Source organism: Wolffia australiana, chromosome 20 (genome assembly GCF_029677425.1).
Source record: "Wolffia australiana isolate 7733 chromosome 20, ASM2967742v1".
Lineage (NCBI taxonomy): Eukaryota > Viridiplantae > Streptophyta > Magnoliopsida > Alismatales > Araceae > Wolffia > Wolffia australiana.
Window position 1 is genome coordinate 6,633,245 of NC_135854.1, and position 15,629 is coordinate 6,648,873.

A 15,629-nucleotide genomic window follows, 5' to 3' on the forward strand; every position below is an offset into this window, starting at 1 on the left:
TATACAAATTACAGAAAAAATAAGCACGGGAGACGAATGGGGAAGTTTCCAATATTTACATAACGGGAAACACGTAATAAATAGAAGCAGGCGGGCGAGGGAGGGAAAGGCCGTTACGGCGGTGACCTTACCGCAATCCGGCAGGCGTGCAAGCGTTCGTTAGTTGTGGTGAGGTTACCGCGGGCCCGCTGTTGCCGCTCCTATTTAAATTCCCGTCCCTGTTTCTCTCTCTAGGCAGTTTCGATCAGAGTTCTCTCTCTCTACCTCTCTCTCTGTCTCTGAGCCCGAGAACTGTCAGAATGGGAGTGGCGGCGGTGCTCTTCGCCGCGGCGGTGGTGGCGGCGGCGATGGCGGATGGAGCGGCGGCGCCGGCGTCGGGCAATGTGACATACGACGGACGATCGCTCATCGTCGGCGGCGAGAAGAAGATCGTCTTCTCTGGATCAGTGCATTATCCACGCAGCACGCCCGAGGTTGATCTCTCCCTCTCTCTCTCTCTCGATCTCTCGATCTATCCATCAGTTTATCAATCTCGATTTGTATTTAATCTAGCAAAGGATCGCTCTCGGTATAAATATACATATAATTAGCTATCTCGCGCGCTAAAAATCCATCTAGCTATCGCTCCCTCTCTATTTGTTTATCTCTCTCTGGATCTATCAATCTAAAAAATTTCTCTTTCTATGTTGATATCTATCTATCAATCTAAATATCTATCTATTAAGTTATCAATCTCTTTGTATTAATCTCTCCAACTCTTGGTTTCTGTGCATATAAATATCTAATTAGCTATCTCTCTCTCGATTTACGCCGATAAATCTCAGTTTATCAATCTCGATATGTATTTAATCTAGCTAAGGATCGCTCTCTGTATAAATATACAAATGATTAGCTATCTCCCGCTCTAAAAATCCATCTAGTTATCTCTCTCTCTCTATATTTGTTTATCTCTCTCTGGATCTATCAGTCTAACAAATTCTCTCTCTATGTATATATCTATCTATTAAATTATCAATCTCTATGTATTTATCGAGCCAACTATCGCTCCTTGTATAAGTAAATATATAATTAGCTATCTCTCGTTCTACCAATCCATCTAGCTATCTCTGTCTCTCAATTTGTTTATCTCGCTATGGATGTACCTACCTAACAATCTCTCTCTCCATGTATAGATAGCTATATTTCTCTTTCTACTTTTTTATCTCTCTATCAATCAATCACTCTCTGTCTCTGTGTATATCTATCTTTCCATTTAGCTCTCCCTCTCTCTCTATCTTCTTTCTATCTAGATTTCTCTTTGACTAACTATATAACTATTTATCTAGCTAGCTGCTCTCTCTCTATTTTAAGGTATCTCTTTCTATCTCTTAATTTATTATTTATCTCCCTCTAACAATCTATCTAGAACGCTAGCTCCGCTCACTCTATCTGGATATCCCTTTCTTTCTCTTCATTTTTTATTAACTATCCCTAACCACCTACTGATGTATTTATCTATCTATCTAGATAGCAAGCTACTCTCTCTATCCCTTTATAGCAATTTCTTTCTATCTTTATTTTTTATTTATCTCTGTCTACGCATATATGAACTGTTATCTCTATCTAAATATCTATCTAGCTATCTACTATCAAGCTATATCACTCTAAATATCTAACTATCTAGCGATCTACTCTAACTATCTGTTTATATTGTTATTTCTCTCGAACTAGACCTTTCTAGCTATTTCTCGATCTATCTATGTTCTATGTAGATGTGGCCGCGTTTGATTCAGAGAGGCAGGGAGGGAGGACTCGACGCGATACAAACCTACGTTTTCTGGAACCTACACGAGCCGCTTCAGGGACGGGTAAGGTTTTTTTGTAGCGGATATTGATCATGCGCGTGATTCCCAATCTCAATTGCAGTATAATTTTGAGGGGAGATACGATCTTGTGCGGTTCATCAAAGAGATTCAAGCGCAGGGTCTCTACGCCAGCCTCAGAATCGGGCCCTACATCGAATCGGAATGGAAGTTCGGGTAAGAAATGTTATGGTTTAAGGAATATATGATAATTTCAAGATTAAATTGTTTATTGGGTGTTGTTCCGTGTTAAGGGGTCTTCCCTTTTGGTTGCGCGATGTCTCGGGCATTGTCTTTCGGTCCGACAACGAGCCTTTCAAGGTGGCTGGATTCCCTTGAAATCACGTCTGTGTTCGTTTGTTCTGCTTCCTCTCTCTCTCTCTCTCTAAATATATAAACGTCATTTATCCGTCAATAAATCTTTCTCTATCTCTCTCTCTCTCTCTAAATACATATATATCGCTTCCATTGTCTCCCGCGCTCCATCTCTCTTGACATATATATATATCTTGCTCTCATTCTCTCTCTCTCGATCTATGTTTCTGGCTCTATCACTCTTTTTTTAAATAATTATCTTTCGAACCTCGATCTCTCTTTACATCTATCTTACTTGCATCATCTTTCTCGCTCTCTCTATATATATTTCTCATTTTTTCTCTCCATTTCGATTTCTCTCTATCCATTAATCTGGCTCTTTCGCTCTTTTATTTATGTATCGTTCTCTTTACGTATATGTTGCTCTCTCACAACACATACCTCACCCTCTGTCTCTCTCTCTCTCTTTATCCGTCTATCTGGGTCATCACACGTATCTCTTTATCTCTTTCTATTTGATCTCGCTCTCTTTCTACATCTGTCTGGCGCGAGCTGTTTCTTTCTCTCTCTCTATCTCTCTCTCTCTCTCTCTCTCTCTCTCTCTCTCTCTCTACACACACATATTTATATACACATTTCACTCTCTCTCTTCGTTCTCCATCTCCCTCTCTCTCTCTCTATCTCTCTTCATTCTCTCTGACATTAACACTAAGCCTTTCCCTCGCTGTCTATGTCTATCTTTCTTAATTCCACTCTCACACACTCTCTCTCCAACTATCTTTCTCCTCCTTTTAGTATATCTATCATTTATCTCTATATCTCTTCCTTTCCCTCACCCTTCTCGTTCTCCGTCCATGAATTCGCCCGTGCAGTTCCACATGCAGAGATTTGTAACTAAGATTACAAACATGATGAAGGCCGAGGGACTGTTCGCTTCACAAGGCGGCCCTATCATAATCACCCAGGTAAATTTTCATTGCCTTATATGTTAATTTGTGATTTCTTATACGGACAATAATATTGTTATTATCGATCCATTACGTTCATTTGAAATTAAGATATTTCATTAAGTGTGGGAGTTAGTTATTATGCGTAGAGGCTAAGTCAATCTTGAATAATGATGGGTTAAATTCAAGAGAGACCATAGAGGACAAGGATGCTCCTCTTGCCTTTAAATAAGGACCAGTCTTTGAATCAAATATGTTATATTATTTTTACATATATATCTATTAATAATATCTTCTTTTCTTAATGTAGTATCAGCTATTTATTCCTTTTTAAGATATTCATACAAGAGATCTTGAAGATTTTTTCAACATCATAATCAAATAACGAACTGGTGATGATCTGGACGGCCGCTGTAGATCGAGAACGAGTATCAGACGGTGGAGGCTGCGTTCCACGAAAAGGGCCCGCCCTACGTTCGATGGGCGGCGGCGACTGCGGTGGGGCTCAACACGGGCGTTCCTTGGATGATGTGCAAGCAAGACGATGCCCCGGATCCTGTGGTATGTTATGTGATTGTTTTTTTCTAGTGAATTCTTTTCTCGGAAGTCCGTTTTTTTTTGTCAATTTTTTGATTAATTTCAGATAAACTCTTGCAATGGGATGAACTGCGGTGAAACGTTCAAAGGCCCCAATTCCCCTGGCAAACCATCTCTTTGGACGGAGAACTGGACGTCTATGTACGTTTTCTCCTGAACCCAATTCGTGTTTTCCCGAGCCCTCCTCTCTCTTTCTCTCTCTCTCTCACTCAAATCTCTCGTCTCTCTCTCTCTCTTTCTTGCGGGTAGACTCTATATCTGACTCTCTCTCTCTCTCTCTCTCTCTCTCTCTCTCTCTCTCTCTCTCTCTCTCTCTCTTTTTAACTTCCATTCATTCTCGTTCTGTCACTCGGAGGGACTGTCGCTCGCTATTTCTTTCTTGCTTTCTGTCTCTCCGATAGACTGTATTTTGCTCTTTCAATGTCTTTCTCTCCGAGGATCTTCGCTCTTTCCTTCTTGCTTTCTGTCTCTCCGAGACACTGTATCTTGCTCTTTCTCTTTATGTCTCTCCGAGAGATTCTCTGTCGTTCTTTCTTTTTCCAACTCTCACTTTTTGTTATGTCTTTCTAGAGGCAATCTATCTCCCTTTGCCTTCCTCACTCTCTCTTTCTTTCTCCTACTATGTTTGCCTCCCTGGAGCGCTCAATGTATTACTCTCTCACCGTCCCCGATTCTCTCCTCTCTCTTTTCTCCCTCCCTCCCTGGAGCTCTCAATGTATTACTCTCTCACCGTCCCCGATTCTCTCCTCTCTCTTTTCTCCCTCCCTCCCTGACTCTCTATTTCTTTCTCTTACTCTCTCTCTATCTATCTTTCACTCACTTTCTCTCTCTCTCTCTCATATTCTCTCTTTTCTCCTCTTATTCTCTTTCCGTCCCTGTCAAACTCTCTTTCTTTGTCTTTCTCTCTCTCTCTCTCATCTACTCTCTCTCCCTCCCAATATCTCTCTTTCTTTCTCGTATTCTCTCTCCCTCCCTCCCCAGTTCTCTGTTTCTTTGTCTCCCTCTCTCTTTCTCTCTATCCCTCCCACAATCTCTCTTTCTTTCTCGTATTCTCTCTCCCTCCCTCCCCAGTTCTCTGTTTCTTTTTCTCTTTCTCTTCACTGCTCTCTATCCCTCCCAACATCTCTCTTTCTTTCTCGTATTCTCTCTCTTTCCCTCCCAAACTCTCCATTTCTTTGTCTTACTCTCGTTCCTTAACTTTCTCTTTCTCTCTCTCTGTATATATATGTATATTGCTTTGACTTACTCAGTAGCCCTTTTTAATACATCTCTCTCACCCTTCTTAACTCTCTTTTTTTCTGTTACTTTGTCTCTCTCTCTCCCTCGTAAGTTCTCTCTTTCTTTCGATTACTCTCTCGCGCTCTCTCACTTAATCTCCCCCACTCCCAAAATCTCTCTTTCTTTCTCTTATTATCCCTCCTCCCTGACTCTTTCTTTTTTTATGTTCCTTTCCCCCAAAACCGTCTCTTTATTTTATTTTCTCTGTCACACCCACATTCTCGCCTTCTTTCTCTTACTCTCTATCACTTCGAACTACCTCTTACTTTCACTTACTCTATCTCGCTCCCGAACTCTCTCTTTCTTTCTCGTTTTCTATATCCGTTCCTAACTCTATTTCTCTTTCTCCTCTTCTTCACTCTCCCACACCGACTCTCCCTCTTTCTCTTACTCTGTCCCCTCCCGATTCTCTGTCTATCTCCCCTCTCTCATTTAATTCGCCACTCTATTGCCGAATCGAATTCACCGCGGAAATAACAAAGACTAACCTGCCTGTCTGTGTTTTTCTCGTCAAAGGTATCAGCGATTCGGTGAAGAACCGTACGTTCGAACAGCACAGGACATCGCCTTTGCTACTGCATTGTTCATTGCGAAAGGAGGAAGCTTTGTAAACTACTACATGGTGAGTTCATTCCTACCTACGCACACCATCTCTTTTTATTTAATTTTTTATTCCCATCAAGTTGTTAAGTATACCTGCTGTTTCGTTCAGTACCACGGAGGCACGAACCTCGGCGGGTTTGGCTCTTCATTTGTGAGTACGAGCTACTACGACGAAGCCCCTCTCGACGAATACGGTAAATGAGAATTAGAGTTAGTTTTCATCGACGAAGATGACGGATGAAGATGATAGATCATCATCGTTGTCGTTTTTTATCCTCGCCAGGATGACGATGACACCGGAGAGCTAATCGTTGTCCTCTTTTGTCATTGCCCCTTTAGAAACTACAGTCAGATGACGAAAATCGATGACCTGGATGAATCTTAGTTAACGATTTTTGTCATCGTTGAGAAAGTACATCTCCATCTATTAGGGAGGATGATGATGAGGATATCGTCGTGAACAGCCAAACTGTCGGAAATGACGGGTTTCGACGACGATTTTCGTCATCCTGTAGTTTCTGAGGACAGTGACGGAAGTCGTCATCAAACCCTCCAACGCCTGACGGCATCAATTATCGTGACCATTTCGTTATCGTCATCCACACCCGTCATCATCCTATTGGAGGAGACTATGTCAATGCTCCATCAATAACGTCTCCAAAGGAGATGAATATGTAAGAGTACTCGCCCATAAGAAGAAAACAGTCGTCATCCACAAATCCGTCACCGACATCCAAACACTATTTTGGATGATGATTTTCGTTATAATTTGAGAGATTTCATCTTCGTCTCCTCTCAAGTCTCGAGTAATTGATGGAGGATGACGATGACCACATCGTTATAGTCTTCCAGACTATTCTGATGACGGATTCGGGAGACGGATTTTGTCTCCGGGCCAGAGCATGCATCTTAATCTCCACTTGGTACAGTTTCTAAGAGAGGATGACAATGAAGACATCCTCTCTACCACCCAAACTGTGATCGGTGACGGATTTGGATGACGATTTTCGTTGCCGGGCGAGGGAATAGATTGAAATCTACACTGTTGGAGTTTCTGATGATGACGGTGCTGGGCCCCCAGTGAAAGAATACATTATTTAGTGGAGATTTTGAGGTGGATGAGGATGGTAAAATCATGACCATCAATCAATTTGTAGATGATGACGGATTTTCATGACGATTTTCATCACCAGGTGAAATAATACATCTTTATCTCCTTTGGTGGCGTTTCTGAAGGACGATGAGGATGACGAAATCTTCATCCAAAATTTTGTTAGATAACTGGTTTTGGATGACGACTTTCGTCACCGTCATCTCCTATAATGAAGTTTCTTTGACGCCACGGTTTCCTATGGGAAGGTCTGGTATGGCAACCCAAATGGGCACATCTAAAGGACCTGCACGCTGCGGTTAAATCCGTCTCCCAGGCTTTGCTGTTCGGACAACCCAGTAATATCTCCCTTGGGCCGCTTCAAGAGGCAAGTTTTCCTTCTTGCCATTATTTCTTATCATGGGAAGAGAGTTAAGAAAGTGGAAAAGCCTTCCAGGCCTTTGTGTTTGATGATACTTCAGGTAAATGCGCTGCTTTCCTTTGTAACAATGATCGAAGGCAGATAGCAAATGTACAATTTCGGGAAGCCATGTATGTATTGCCTGCAAGATCAATAAGCATTCTTTCGGATTGCCAAACCGTGACATTTAATAGCGGAAAGGTAGTATCAACTCCATTTTTTTTTAATCTATAAGTCTTTCAAGTTATCCATCTGTCTATATATCTCTACATATTATTTATTTTTTATCTCTACATGTTCTCTATGTTAGCTGTTAATTGCAACAACTTCAAATATATTAGGCTTTACTAATGGGCATAAATTACAGGTGAGAGCTCAGTGGGGCGTGCGATTAAATACAGCAGCTGAAGTTTTCAATAGTCCAGAGAGATGGGAATCGTTTAACGACACAATCTTGAGCATGGCGACGGCTCCGCTCTCTGCAACCGGCCTGGTCGAACAAATTAGCACCACGAAAGCTGAGACAGGCTATTTATGGTACTCCACAAGGTACGAATAGAAAAATCCCTTTCAAAGCAATGTTTTTACAGTGTGACCTACTCTTAATTGTTCGTAAAAACCCTAATCACAGAGCTTTGCCTAAACCAAGCACGTATTTCAAAAAAAAATCATTATTCATTTCACATGTAATTCAAATAATGAAAAGAACAAATTACATCCGGTTCTATTTTTTGTTAACTTTCTTCTTTTTTTCGATTTAGTAAATCTCCCATAATTTTTACTATTATGGGATTGATCTAGGGTAGTGTTCGCCGTCCCGATATCCGTCCGATATCCGGTATCGGACAACCGATTTCCGATATCCGGAAACAAATGGGACGGTTCCGAATATCGGGCGATATCCGTCTATCAGGGGTTAGACAGATATCGGTACCGGATATCGGGGGGTGAGGACGAAGGCGGTATCGGATACCGGATATCGGAAAACCGATATCCGGATATCGTTTTTGTGATATCCGATACCGACCAATAAAATAATCATCCATCTGACATAGCATTAGATAGCTTATATCAAAAAAAAAATTATCTTTCCATATGGGATAAAGGGATTCTGAGTTTACCACAAAACCAGAATCCCTTTATCCCATATAGAACAAATAATAAAAGGTAACGTGTATATAATAACTTAGTTGTATAACCAAATGTTTATTTCTTCTGGTGCCACCTTGCCAACGTTACCCCTGCAAAATATGAAATGTCAGTCGACCATATTTTTAGAGAAACATGGTTTCATGTGCTTCTCATATTTTTAGAGAGCGAGGCATGAAAAGCTAGAGAGAGAGGGGGAGAGGGATAGAGCGAGAACGAGAGAGAGAGAGAGGGAGAAGGAGAGGGCGAGAGTGAGAGAGAGAGACTGAGAGAGAGGGAGAGGGAGAGGGAGAGGGCGAGAACGAGAGAGAGAGACTGAAAGAGTGAAAGAGTGAGATAAGGGTACACGATGCGCATATCAAAAACCGATATCCGGTACCGTCATCTGTCTCCCTGAGACGGGAGACGGATGCCGGTATCGGATGGATACCGGTATCGGATATCGGCACTGTAGCAACCGATATCTGGTATCCGGATATCGGAAAAAACGGATACCGGAAAATTCATTTCCGGTATCCGGTTCAGCATCCGTCCCGATACCAGTATCCAATACCGGCATCAGGATGGGCGAACACTAACCTAGGGAATATGCAAGGTAAAAAGTTCGTAGTACAGAATCCTTTTGTTTCTTTCTATTTTCTCTCATTATCATAAATTTGTAGCAATTAGAAATGAGAGCTTTTCCTCTGTTTTTAGAAAATGCATGACGACTTTACATCTAGAAAATAATTTTAAAGAATAAGGCAAACAAAAGATTTTTCAATTTTTTCTCGTATTGTAGCTTCAACTATACACCAAACTTTGGCAAATCGGTTCTTCACGTCCATTCACTCTCCCATGTGGTTCACGCTTTCATCAACGGCGTATACAAAGGCAAGATATTATTCTAGTAGTTTTTTAATTAGGAAACATATTATTGAGAATGTATTTTATTGCATAGGAAGTTCACAAGACGTTCCGGGGGAGAAAGGAACTGTCTTGGACAAAACCATTGCATTTAAATCCGGCAAGAATGACATATCATTACTCAGCGTCATGGTCGGAATGCCAGTAAGTGGTTTTCCAATGAGATTTGTAAATCCATAATTTAATATTTAGTTTAACGATTAATCATACTCAATCATTCATTTGAAGGATGCTGGAGCGTATCTGGAGCGCAGAGTTGCCGGTATTCAGACAGTTATTATCCGAGGCTCGGCCAGCAAATCCGAGAATCTCAGCAATTATAAGTGGGGTTTCCAGGTTGGCACACATACTCTCTCTCTCTCTCTCTCTCTCTCTCTCTCTCTCTCTCTCTCTCTCTCTCTCTCTCTCTCTCTCTCTCTCTCTCTCACTCTCTCGCTCGCTCTCTCTCTCTCTCTCGCTCGCTCTCTCTCTCTCTCTCTCTCTCTCTCTCTCTCTCTCTCTCTCTCTCTCTCTCTCTCTCTCTCTCTCTCTCTCTCTCTCTCTCTCTCTCTCTCTCTCTCTCTCTCTCTCTCTCTCTCTCTCTCTCTCTCTCTCTCTCTCTCTCTCTCTCGCTCGCTCTCTAGCTCTCTCTCTCTCTCTCTCTCTCTCTCTCTCTCTCTCTCTCTCTCTCTCTCTCTCTCTCTCTCTCTCTCTCTCTCTCTCTCTCTCTCTCTAGCTCTCTCTCTCTCTCTCTCTCTCTCTCTCTCTCTAGCTCGCTCGCTCGCTTGCTCGCTCGCTCTATCACTCTCCATCTGTGTTATCTATCTCTCTCAATCCTATCTAGCAATCTATCCATATCTCTCTAGCTCGCTCGCTCGCTTGCTCGCTCGCTCTATCACTCTCCATCTGTGTTATCTATCTCTCTCAATCCTATCTAGCAATCTATCCATATCTCTCTATCTATATATCACTTCTTATGTATTCATCACATATCTCTTCATTCTCTCGAGATCTATTTATATATGTAAAATCAGCCTTCTGTCGATATCTATCTACTCTTCCAACACTCCGCCTTTCTATTTATCTCTATATATTGCCTTATCAGTCAGTCTATTTGTACTAATACCCGTATCTATATTTACCTATTATCCACCCATTTGTAAATCTTTCTATTCATCTACCAATCTCTTGCTATGACTCTATCCTCTTATGGATATCGACTTCTGGCTATTCCTTTTATTTATTTATCTCTATTACTGTGCCAATCATCCATCCATCTTTCTGTTTATTTTTCTGTCTCTCACTCTATTTCTGAAACCACCAATCTGTTGATCAGTCTATTTATCCATTCACTGATCCACCCATCCGTCTATCCTTCCTTATCTTCCACTATCTGTCTCTAACTATCCCTCTATTTATCATTCTAACTTTCTATCTACATCTAGTAGATGTATCTACATAAATGTTTATCAATTATGCTTGTTATCCATCCATCCATTTATCTATCTATACTTCCACTCCTTCCTCTTTCTATCTCTAGAAATTTAACCATGTGCTGACGTGGATGATGTTAGCCGGGGCTATGGGGTGAGAGGATGAAGATCTACACGAGAGACGGTTATTTCAGAGCCAACTGGACAACAGGCTGCAGTCCCACCACCCGTCGCCTCACCTGGTTTAAAGTAACTTGCAAATACATTTCACCCATTGACTTTTCAGTCCGTTGATTTTTACAACTTGTGACTTTGACTTTGACCAGACGACATTTGATTCGCCTTCGGGTACTGATCCAGTGGCGCTGAACCTCAACAGCATGGGAAAGGGCGAGGCATGGGTCAACGGGGTGAACATCGGCCGGTACTGGGTCTCGCATTTGACCCCCAAAGGCCGTCCATCTCAGTCCCTGTGAGAGTCAAAGATTTTGTTTTTTTATATTCTGGAAATTTGATGAGAATCTATTTTTCTCTCAGGTACCACGTTCCTCGTTCATTTCTAGAAGCTTCTGGAAATCTTCTCGTTCTTTTGGAAGAAGAGATAGGGGACCCTCTTCGAGTCTCTATTGACACTGTCTCTGTGCAGAGCATCTGCGACTGCCGTGTTCCCAATTCAAAGGCATCAAGGTCTCAGGTATTCTGTTCAATCCTCTCTCTCTCTCTCTCTAGCTATTTCTCTATACCTATTACTTTGTCTCTTTTTTCCTTCTCTTCTTGTCGTCTCTTCATCGTCTCTTCTTGTCTCTCTTCATCACACAGAGACTCCTTTTCTTCATCTCTCTATACCTGACTCTTTCTTCTCTCTAGCGCTTCGCTCTACTCTCTCTCTCTCTGCATATCGATATCTCTATATACATATCTGTATCTCTTTGTATCTCTCTATCTCTGTGTCTCTATTCCTATCGCTCCCCAATTATCTATCTCTACCTCATTACACCTATCTATCTATACCTGGCTCTTTGTCTCTCTCCATCTTTGTCTCGCTATTCCTATCTCTCTCCACCTCTCTATCTCTACCTCACTATATCCATATATCTATACTTGTTTTTTGTCTCTCTATCTTTATCTCTCTTTACCTATCTCTCTTCACCTCACTCTCTCTCTCTAATTCAGTAAACCTATCTATCTATACATGTGTCTCTTTCTCTCTCTCCATTTCTATCTCTCCGTATCTAATTCTCTCCACCTCTCTACCTCTACCTCTCTATGTCTATCTATCTACACCTCTCTTTATCTATCTCTCTGTCTATCTATTTATCTTTCTATACCCATCTCTCTCCACCTCTACTTAGGTACACCACCTATCAGTATTTCCCGATACCTGTTTCTCTATCACTATTTCGTTATACCTCTCTATATATCTCTCTGTCCATATTTCTTTCTCTACCGCTCTTTGTGTCTGTCTCTTTAGACATTCCTTATGATTTCATTTTTCTCTTTGTTTTCCACAATCTCAATTTTCTTATCTTTCTTTCCACGACCATCTACTTATCTCTCCCTCTATCACTATTCTCATTTTGGGTCACTCTGCACCTCTCAATTTATTTATTTTGATTACTGAAAATCATATTTATATCACTATTATCCAGTAATGAACTAGGGTTGTTCTAAAAAATGATAATATCCATAATCTATGATTCTTTGGTTTTTTGTTTCTAATTAGGCCTGCGCATGTAAGGAGTTATCAGGCCGAGACTCGTCCAGGCGTGGGCTGATGTCTCATCATTTTCATGCAGTCAATGAAGAATATTTTTTGAGACAAAAGACATGAAACATATAATATATGCATTAATGTGTTCAAATTGTGATAAGTATAGAGGAAGTGAGTGTGAGAAAGAAAGTGTCGGGCTTTTCATGAATGACATTTAACCAATTAGGACAGCGCTTGTCATCGACAAAGATGATGACTGTAAATGTTGGCGAAGATCATTGTCATTGATGGTTGTCATGCAAGAGTAATAGTAAGATAATACTTATTGATAATGATGATTGTTGTCAAGGACAATGAATTTTTGTTGACAACGGTGATGATGCCGATAGGTATGATGACGATGGTGTTTATGGAAATGACCAAGATGACAACTATTCTCAATCATCAATTTATGTTGTCTATAACAATGACACCTGCTGTCAACAATTGTGATGATGTCTGTTGTCAATGAATAGCACAGAATTGGTTTAGGATGTTTTATTTTTTTTTGGAAGATGAAAATGATGATTATTTCTATAATGGTGGTGGACTAAGTAGCAGAAATGTTGTCGACGAGCATGTTCACTATTAATGATGATGACTACAATTGTCATTGTCGATGACAATGATGATGACAATTACGATTGTGACGCTGATAGAAAAATCTGTCAATGATGACTAGAAGTATCCATTCAGTCATGTCTGTTAAACTAAAAGTGTCATCGTTCGCCATCCAACAAACTGACCCATTACATGTATTTGGAGCTATACTAAGGAGAAATATCCTTGTAGACAGATGTTATTGTCATTATTAGACCATTCAAAATGGCTCTCAGTCGTTCTCACACAGGACTCTAGGTTTTCATCATCGTCAACATCCATTATTCTTTATTGTCATCCATGATTCTTTATCATCATCCATGATTCTTTTAAAGCAGATGGAGAAAAACTCTGAACAGTATTCGAAGCTTTTGGACAACAAAAAATCATGAAATGGCTAGCTAAGTGTGACCGAGATACACAATTTTATCCATGCTACAGTACAAAAAGACGCAAATATTTATTGTCTAACCTGGGAAATAAAATTAGTGACAATAAAAATTAACTACACTAGCAAGAACGATTCATTTTCAAAAAATCTTAACACCCCACGAAAGGAGGGGTTGAGAGCTACTAGACCAGATAACTGTTACAATGAATTAAGAAGTAAGCAAAAACATTTTCAAAATTCTAGGGCAAGAATCTATAAAACACTGCAATCCATGCAACAAGATGGTACCCCTAGCCCATTTGAATTCCCCAAAAACTGTTTCCCCAGATGTTAAAAGATAGACGGAGACGATGCTTATGAAGAAATTTGACAATCTTCAGGCGTAATTCCAAATTAGACCTGGGGAATTCAGTAGTAGACGAGGCCAATGTCATATCTATGTTGGCCAATAACAAGTCCAGAAGGTTGCAGAGTAATTTGGAACAATCAACCTCTACATTTTCATGCTTAAAATAATTTTTAAAGTTTTAAACACAAGACTAGCAGACCAACTACCAATTTCTATATTTGAGTTACAAGGAGGTCATGGAAACAAATCAGCGATACATGAAAATGGAACATCCGTCGCACAATTGACAGAATTAATAGACAAGATTCTATGATAACTTTTCTATACAGTTAAACATGAAAAAACTGGTGACATATGAGAGCTCTGTTTCGTGTGAATAGTTTTAAACAAGTTTAGAGTGAGCAATACTTGTCTGAAAATTTGAACAATAATGTGTTGTTTCAAAAATCTTTTACATTATTATAGACAGAAATACCATTTTCAAGCCTCAAGGGTGTCAGGACAAGTTGATATGGGGTCCTGTAATTTCAGTATTCTAGAAGAAGAAGTTATTACAAGGATTAAGGACTGAATTTTTTGGAAAAAATTGCACCTACAACACCAAAAAAGGATGGATGAAGATAATTCATAGACCTTTTCAAACAATCCTTTGCGTATTCAAAGAAGGAAACATAGTCATGAAGAAACATAAAGTTGTTTTAAGGAGGAGATGAAAGGACATCAGTTTAGAGAATCAGCAGAAACAAGAGTGGCTCATATATCATATAAAGTGGGCAGGGTGAGTGCATATTGAATTACACAATTGACATCCTTGGTAAAAGGGAAGTTCCATTCAGATTCTTAGGATGCCCACTTTTCAAAAGTCAAACAAAATTCTGGTATATTGAAGAGATATCATCCAAAATGAATTATGATATGTTCAAAATTAATAAATTAACTCAAACAATTTTTATAGAAGGGAAATTATAATTCTTGAGGGGACAACTCACTACGATTCAGCATGAATTCAACAGCACTGTTCTGCATATTATGTCAGTTTATGTGATGACGGGAAACTGGATTCTAGGACAACTAGGGGTGATGGGATAAAACAGACCTCAAATCACACGGTTGAGTTCGAAAATTAAATCCGGTGAAAATACTGATGGTGCAGCCCCTCTCCTCGTCGAGGGCGGGAGTACTGTCTTACAACCACCCTGGTGATGCAAAGCACCAAAATCAATGACTTCGAACGGCCGATCGCTAGAAGATTCAAAGGCCTATTCAATCTACTCACTTGAAGATTCAAAATCCAAATCTAATCCGACGGCGGTGGATGAACACTCGAAGAAGACTGGATGAGGAACACGGTACCAAACAGTGTAGAAGTAGCTCGGCACTTGATGGTGCATGAAGAGGCTATGGGAAATTCTCGACATGTCGTTGGCGGGACGATTGACGTGCGCTTCGACAAGGTGTCGCAGATCGAACTGGCGGGGGGTCACGGGGGGAGTCGGCCCCTTGCGGGGTTCGGGGCAGCGCCCTGACACCTAAACGGTATGCGCGGCGGCCAGTGGCTGCGAGGGCGTCTGGGTGCACGACGGGCACGCGCTGGTGGCCGGGACTCTACGGGCACAGGCAGACGGGACGCAGCAGCCACAGGCGGCCAAGGGGCGCGGGCGGCTGGGTGTGCGGCAAGCGCGGGTGGCCAGCGCGTGACGGGGGGGCGACCAGGCGCGCGGCGAGCGCAGGCGGCTGGGTACGCAGCGCGGCGGCGGCGCGCGGCAGTCTGGCGACCGGCGCGCGGCGAACCTGGCGGCGGGCGTGCGACGGCTGCCCAGTGGCCACGAGTGGCCGAGCGCGTGGCGGGTGCGTGCGGCCGGGGGGAGGGTGCAGGCGGCTTTGGTGCAGGGCGAGGGTGGTGGTCAATCAACGGGTGGGCGGCAGGAGTGGTCCTTCCTCGACGGCGGCGGCGGTGACTGCAAGCGGCAGTAGTGGCGA

The 15,629-nt window shown here is 41.6% G+C and overlaps 1 protein-coding gene across 3 annotated transcripts; it reads left to right on the forward strand.

The window, feature by feature from the left end:
* The first annotated feature begins 249 nt into the window (after window positions 1–249).
* Window positions 250–12,478, forward strand: LOC144716138 (beta-galactosidase 6-like). 3 transcript variants are annotated; one of them, XM_078591194.1, is made up of 19 exons: window positions 250–473; window positions 1,752–1,847; window positions 1,906–2,018; window positions 2,096–2,162; window positions 3,029–3,121; window positions 3,521–3,664; window positions 3,747–3,841; window positions 5,495–5,600; window positions 5,691–5,775; window positions 6,941–7,059; window positions 7,129–7,293; window positions 7,460–7,641; window positions 9,023–9,114; window positions 9,182–9,291; window positions 9,376–9,483; window positions 10,701–10,808; window positions 10,886–10,983; window positions 11,097–11,253; window positions 12,283–12,478. In XM_078591194.1, exons 1-19 carry the CDS (start codon window positions 300–302, stop codon window positions 12,388–12,390), a joined length of 2,220 nt encoding a protein of 739 aa, XP_078447320.1. In that variant the 5' UTR covers window positions 250–299; the 3' UTR covers window positions 12,391–12,478. The 3 variants fall into 3 exon arrangements, with proteins under 3 accessions (XP_078447320.1, XP_078447319.1, XP_078447321.1); XM_078591193.1 differs by having other exon boundaries at window positions 10,886–11,031; window positions 12,283–12,430; XM_078591195.1 differs by lacking the exons at window positions 250–473; window positions 2,096–2,162 and having other exon boundaries at window positions 1,753–1,847; window positions 10,886–11,031; window positions 12,283–12,430.
* The last annotated feature ends 3,151 nt before the right edge of the window (window positions 12,479–15,629 follow it).